Source organism: Piliocolobus tephrosceles, chromosome 14 (genome assembly GCF_002776525.5).
Source record: "Piliocolobus tephrosceles isolate RC106 chromosome 14, ASM277652v3, whole genome shotgun sequence".
NCBI lineage: Eukaryota > Metazoa > Chordata > Mammalia > Primates > Cercopithecidae > Piliocolobus > Piliocolobus tephrosceles.
The window spans coordinates 91,068,602-91,074,924 of NC_045447.1; the positions used below are offsets into that span (position 1 = coordinate 91,068,602).

The following is a 6,323-nucleotide window of genomic DNA, read 5'->3' on the forward strand; positions in this document are numbered from 1 at the left end:
CTGCTGCCCGGCCGCGTCCCGAGCTGCACAGGTCCTGAGCTCCCCGTGCTGAGCGTCCAGGCCCCCAGCGCCTCTCCACCGTCGAGATCACAGCTTCAAACCTCAACTCCTTGGAGCCTTCGAAGGCTCAGTTCTGACTGCTGAGTATTTCCTGGAAAGAAAAAGAAGCCCAAAGCGATGAAATGACGCCTCCAGGGTTATCCACCCAGTGGTGCCTGGACTCGAGCTGGAAGCCACGTTTCCGATCTCCGGGGCTGGCTTTCTCCCACCCTCTTCAAATCCACTTTAGGAGTTTCGTCTGGGAAAAGTATGCGCCGAGAAGTCAGCCGAAGGTCAGGCAAGTGCCAGGCTAGCGTGACCAGGAAGGCTCCTGGAATGACCCCAAACGTAACTAACCCAGGCAACCTTCCGCACGTCAGAAGTCAGCGGGTAAAGGGAGAACCCATGGAAATTGAGATGTGTGCGTAAACCTTTGCCTTCTTTCTAGCCCTGCACGTCGTCCTAGCCCTATCGGTAACTTGTGTTCCTCCTCGCCCTGGGCACAGCTGTCCGCAGAAGCCGTGGGAAGGCCTGGCCTCGATCCAGCCCAAGGAGCGCGTGAGACCCTCCAGGGACTGTGGGCATGGAGAAGAATGAATAAATAACCTCTCCTAAAGTTCCACATCGTTTTTTACTCCCCTCCATAGAGCCAATTAAACGCAATAAAAGCTTGCATGGAACCCCTCTTCCTAGCATAGCGTCGCCAACAATTGCCTAAGGGGTAAACCAAATACGCCTGAGATAATTACACTAAGCCCGGGGCAATGATTTGCCTGCCAGCGTCCTGAGCGCCAGCCAATATTTGGATAGTGCAGTAGTTGTTTAAAAACAAAGAAAAAAATTACTCGCGGAAACTTGAAAACGACTGGTTGGTGCCAGGGTGGTTACACGATCTGTTTTTCTTGAGCGGGGGTCTGCAGGCAGCTGGAGCGCGCGCGTTCCTGCCCCCGCCGGTGCCACTGCGCGCCTGCAAAACTTGTAGGAATTAACCTCCCTGGAAGTAGGGGGAGAGCGCGCCCCCCCACCGCGGCCCCAGCTCTGCAGCCGGGCCCCGCGCCGCTCTTGGAATCCCCCAGGATCCTCCGCGGCGGCCGCGGCCCGCCACTCTCCAAAACAGACACGCGACCCGAGCTCCCTGTCTGCGCTCTCGGCCGCACTGTGGCCTGGGCCGCCGCGTACGACTGTGGCCTCGGTGGTGGGGAGCACTTTCTACCCTTACCAAGCACAACCTGAATGTGGAAGCGTGAGGCTCGGGGCGCTTTGCTCAGCCGCCGCGGCTCTTTTGTCCCAGGTTGCGTGGAACCCGGCCAGCTGAACTCGGCTTGCCGAGGCCGAAGACACTGGCCAAGCCCCTGGCGTCCCCTGGCGCTGAACCCGAAGTTGTGGCGGTGGGTCTGCAGCCTGTAGCAAGCTCACCCAGTGAGTGCCTGGCTCATTTTTTGTGTTCAGGGTTCGTGTTATGCGCCCAAGATTTGTCCCGGGAGTCTTTAAAGGGCTCCTCCCCTCGATTTTTTCCCAGGCGCCGCAAGTGACCAACGGGCACGGTCCCAGAGCTGCTCCCCAAAAGAAGACTCTGCTGTTCCAGCAACCCGCGGAAGAGATGCTATCCGAGGTACCAACAAAAGATCCCTTTGCTGGAGCTGCGTGTGGGGTCGAAGTCTGGAGAGCCCTTACGCGCCGGACACGCAGAGCTCCTCAGCAGAGGCCTGACAGCGGTGCAGGAGACCCCAGCTTCCGGGGCTGGGACAGGGCTGTTGTCGTCCCGTCTTGTTCCAAGGAAAAGGAGCCACCTGACTCCAGCGGGCTCTTGTCAAACTGTCAGCGTCCGTGGAATTCTGTGGCTTCCCGAGGCCAAGAGGCTGTCTGCTGCTCGGCTCTCTAAAGTGTCTCAGCCGACAGAAATCCCGCAGAAACTCCTAAGGCAGGAGGAACGCTTCCGGCATACAGTGAAAGAGAAAACATCCTCCTCTGGAAAGGGCTTAGGACCAAGAAGTTGCTCTTTCCCCCAGGCCTTCTTGCAAGCTTCAGTTGTAACATCTATTCTCAGACGTCTCCTGGCCTAGGACAAACTGGTCACATAGAGCTAGCCAGAGATTTAGCTCCTGGCTAAAGATGGAAATGATGAGCCTGACCCGCTCACGGCACTCCTGCTACCTGGCTTAGCCACCCCGCGGACAGACGTGCTCCCACCGTGCAGCTCACCAAAAGCCAGAAGCAGAAAACACCCGATCTGGTGTCACCAAGGTTGCTAGTTAGGGGGCAGCCCCGCAAGCAGCTGGGCCGATGGCTTTCTTCGAGTTTAGGCGTGGGAAAATCGAGTAAGCCATAGTGCAAATGCTCTTTTCTCCTCAAATCGCCTAACGGGAAAGGATCCATGAAATTTCCAACTTCAGCCACCCTGTTTTACAAATAATGAAACAGGCCCGGAAACGGAGAGTATACTTGTTTCTAAACTCTGCTTTTCCTCCCAGCCAAAGGGCAAAGGTAGCCAAAACCAGTATACAACTTCAGGTTCTCCCTGCAGTAAACTGGGGTTTCCTGCTGGGTGTTTGGATGAGTGCAGAGCAGGAACCTCCAAGCAGAAGGACCTTACAGCCTGGGTTCATCCACCTCTCCCTCGCAGGTCACACCAGGATTTTGTGGACTGATAATTTTTGCTTCCTATTTAATTATCTCCATTCCACCTCCTGCCTAGCCTGGGCCCCACACCCCCGTGCTAAGAATAGCAAAGACTTCCTTCTAGCACACACAGGTGATGGGACCCCTGAACCCCCAAATCTTACTTCTGGCCCCAGCTCAGACATTGCCGTCCCAGAGAAACCTCAACTTGTCCAACTCACTCGCTCCAGGAAAGTGTGGAGCCTCCATCTGCCAAGCCCTTAGTGTATATTCTATTAGTGATTTCCTAGTTACTGTCGTCCTTCTCGCCCTCTATACCGCGATGGTGGAGCTCGGATACTGTCTCCTGTCTCCCTGCACCTGGAGCCTCACATGCAGTTGGCGCGCAATAAAATTGAGATGAATTTGGCATTTGGCGAAAACACCCCATGCTTTCCTCCGCATGAGTTTTTCCCTCCAGCCCTCTGGTCATTGGGGGCTCAAGAAGAGGCCTTGAGGACACGATACTCTGAACTTGACCCGGAGTGGCTAGCTCAGGAAAAAGGGTTTTTAAGAATAGAGAAGCTCAGAGCGAGTAGATGAAAACAGGGAAGGGTAAAAGGAAGGGGTCGGAAGAGGGAGATGCCAGAGAGAAGAGAAGCAAGAAAGCAGTGTGCTGTCCCCCTCTACCGTGCGTGGTGGCCCGGGTGGGGCGCAGCAGAGGGAATCGCACATGGAGCTGGGCCCCCTCCCAGCGAACAGCCTGCGCCACCCGCCGCACCCGGCCGTGGCTGGGGGCTGCCAAGCGAGTGGTGAGGGGCTGCCAAGCGAGTGGTGAACGCGATGGGTGGAGAGCGCCCGAAACGAGGTGGAAAAGGGGGCGGGGGCGAGGCACGGCGCCTTTTTGCCCCTTCTTCAGCTGTAGACGCGGCGGCGGCGGCTGAGTCCCTCAGCCTCGGTCATGTGATAGTCTCGAAGCGCTAGCTGCGGGGGTCTCGGCGTCTCGGGGACCATTACAAAACGCAGCCAGGAGAGCGCGTCGCTGCCACTGCCGCCGCCTCTCCTCCTCAAGACAAGCCCGGGAGAAAGGCGGCAGCTGCGGCGCAGACGGCTGAGTTTCCCCGGCCAGCACTCACCCGTCGTCATTCGCAGACACCCTCTCCAGCCCGCCGCTCGCGCCCAGCGTCCTGCGGGCCCCGCTCCTCAGCAAAGCCCGCGGGCGCCGCCGCTTCAGAAACCACCAAACTTTTTCCCCCTCAGCGACAAGCCTAGGGATCGGCGTCTCTTCTAACCCCGGCGCCGCTGCGAGCTTCGGGGAAGAGACGCGCAGGCTGCTAGAAGCCAATATTCTCTCTCCTTACCCTGATTTTTCCCTCCAGGAAAAGGAGAACTCCAGCGCGGTCTGGCTAAGTGGCTGGCCAGGGGACTGCGTCCAGGGCACTGGAAGTCCTGCTGTCACTGGCCTCCAGGACAGCAGGCGCAAACTCAGATTTAAAGAGCCAGAGTCTCTACTGCCCAGACCTTCCTCCCAGCTAGCTTGGTCTGCGTTTCCCTCGGACCTGGAAAAAGCAAAGAGGCCGGGAGGGAACACGGCCCCTCGCCACTCTCCTCTGCAGCCAGCTCCAGCACACAGTCTTTAGCCACCCGGGGGAAGACGCAGAGAAGGCGGCAGTAAACCTGGCGCGCCCGCCCGCGACTGTGCGCGCCAGTCGACAACCGTCGGGGCCAGAAGTTGCCAGCTTCTGAGAGCTGAGTAGGCCCGAAAGGCCAAGGTCGGAGACACCAGGCAATTCGGAGAAGGCCGGGGAGAGAAGCAGAGAGGGCCTGGAGGGCGAGAGGGCAAAGTGGCAGGACTGGAGGGGCGGAGTGGGAATTAGTGGGGTCAGCCAGGCCCCAGGAGCGGAGTGCGGAGAGACTCTGTGGCCCAGTGCGGGCCGGAGGGCGGTGGAGGAGCCCGGGGCGATGCCGCGGCCGGGGAAGAACTCGTACAGCGACCAAAAGCCGCCCTACTCTTACATCTCGCTGACCGCCATGGCAATCCAGCACTCGGCCGAGAAGATGCTGCCTCTGAGCGACATCTACAAGTTTATCATGGAGCGCTTCCCCTACTACCGCGAGCACACACAGCGCTGGCAGAACAGCCTGCGCCACAACCTCTCCTTCAACGACTGCTTCATCAAGATTCCGCGGCGCCCCGACCAGCCTGGCAAGGGTAGCTTCTGGGCGCTGCACCCCGACTGCGGGGACATGTTCGAGAACGGCAGCTTCCTGCGGCGTCGCAAGCGCTTCAAGGTGCTGCGCGCCGACCATACTCACCTGCACGCGGGAAGCACCAAGGGCGCGCCAGGCGCCGGGCCGGGAGGGCACCTTCACCCCCATCACCACCACCACCCCCATCACCACCATCATCACCACGCTGCCGCGCACCAGCACCATCACCCACCCCAGCCGCCGCCCCCGCCGCCCCCGCCGCCGCCGCACATGGTGCACTATTTCCACCAGCAACCGCCTACTGCTCCGCAGCCGCCTCCGCATCTCCAGTCGCAGCCCCCGCAGCAACCGCCCCAGCAGTCGCAGCCTCAGCAGCCGTCTCATCCCGGCAAGATGCAGGAGGCGGCGGCCGTGGCGGCGGCGGCGGCGGCGGCCGCGGCAGCCGCGGTGGGCAGCGTGGGACGCCTGTCTCAGTTCCCACCTTACGGGCTGGGCTCGGCCGCCGCCGCTGCCGCCGCGGCCGCTGCGTCCACATCAGGCTTCAAGCACCCCTTTGCCATTGAGAATATTATTGGCCGGGACTACAAGGGCGTGCTGCAGGCTGGAGGGCTGCCCTTGGCGTCCGTCATGCACCACCTGGGCTACCCCGTGCCCGGCCAGCTCGGCAACGTCGTCAGCTCAGTGTGGCCGCACGTTGGAGTCATGGATTCAGTAGCTGCCGCCGCGGCCGCCGCAGCCGCAGCCGGAGTCCCAGTAGGCCCGGAGTATGGGACCTTCGGGGTCCCGGTCAAGGCCCTGTGCCACTCTGCAGGCCAGAGCCTGCCTGCCGTGCCGGTGCCCATCAAGCCCACGCCTGCGCTGCCGCCCGTGTCCGCGCTGCAGCCGGGGCTCACTGTCCCCGCGGCTTCGCAGCAGCCTCCGGCGCCATCCACCGTGTGCTCCGCGGCCGCGGCCTCGCCGGTTGCCTCTCTGCTGGAGCCCACAGCCCCTACTGCGGCGGAGAGCAAGGGCGGCTCCTTGCACTCGGTGCTAGTGCACTCCTAGGGGACCCGGCCGGCTAGGGGAGACCAGCGCAGTGAGAGACGCCCGGCCCGGAACCGCACAAACCACCCGACGGGGAGAGGGCGCCCTGGCCAGGTTGGGCAGAGCTGGCGAGTCTGAGCCTTTGCTGGAAAGGAAGGTATTTAAATAGACGAACCCCAAAAAGTGGATTCTCCAGTGGTCTAAATAAATATAACCCTCCAGGTGTCTGTGTTTATACTATGTTGTACAATCAGATTAATGAAAGCCAATTTTCAGGTAAGAGTTTCTATTGTAATTAATATAAATCGATAAGTTATGGGGGGGAGGGAACGAAGGAGGTTAGGAAAGCCTCATTCGCTGGTAAATTGCGAGTGGATTCCGACCTTTATTCCTGGGAGCAGAAGCTGGCAGAGCTAAACCTCCCGGGAAGGATCCAACAGAGAGTGACGCTG

At 60.1% G+C, this 6,323-nt stretch overlaps 1 protein-coding gene across 1 annotated transcript; it reads left to right on the top strand.

Annotated features, from left to right (window-relative positions):
• The first annotated feature begins 4,599 nt into the window (after positions 1-4,599).
• FOXB2 (forkhead box B2) lies at positions 4,600-5,892 on the top strand. Its single transcript, XM_023213372.1, has one exon. The coding sequence runs from the start codon at positions 4,600-4,602 to the stop codon at positions 5,890-5,892; it is 1,293 nt and encodes a 430-aa protein (XP_023069140.1).
• Positions 5,893-6,323: the final 431 nt, after the last annotated feature.

What these genes read in the sequence shown, in the direction of transcription:
- FOXB2 (XM_023213372.1), top strand. Translation starts at nt 4,600, where the DNA reads ATGCCGCGGCCGGGGAAGAACTCGTACAGCGACCAAAAGCCGCCCTAC.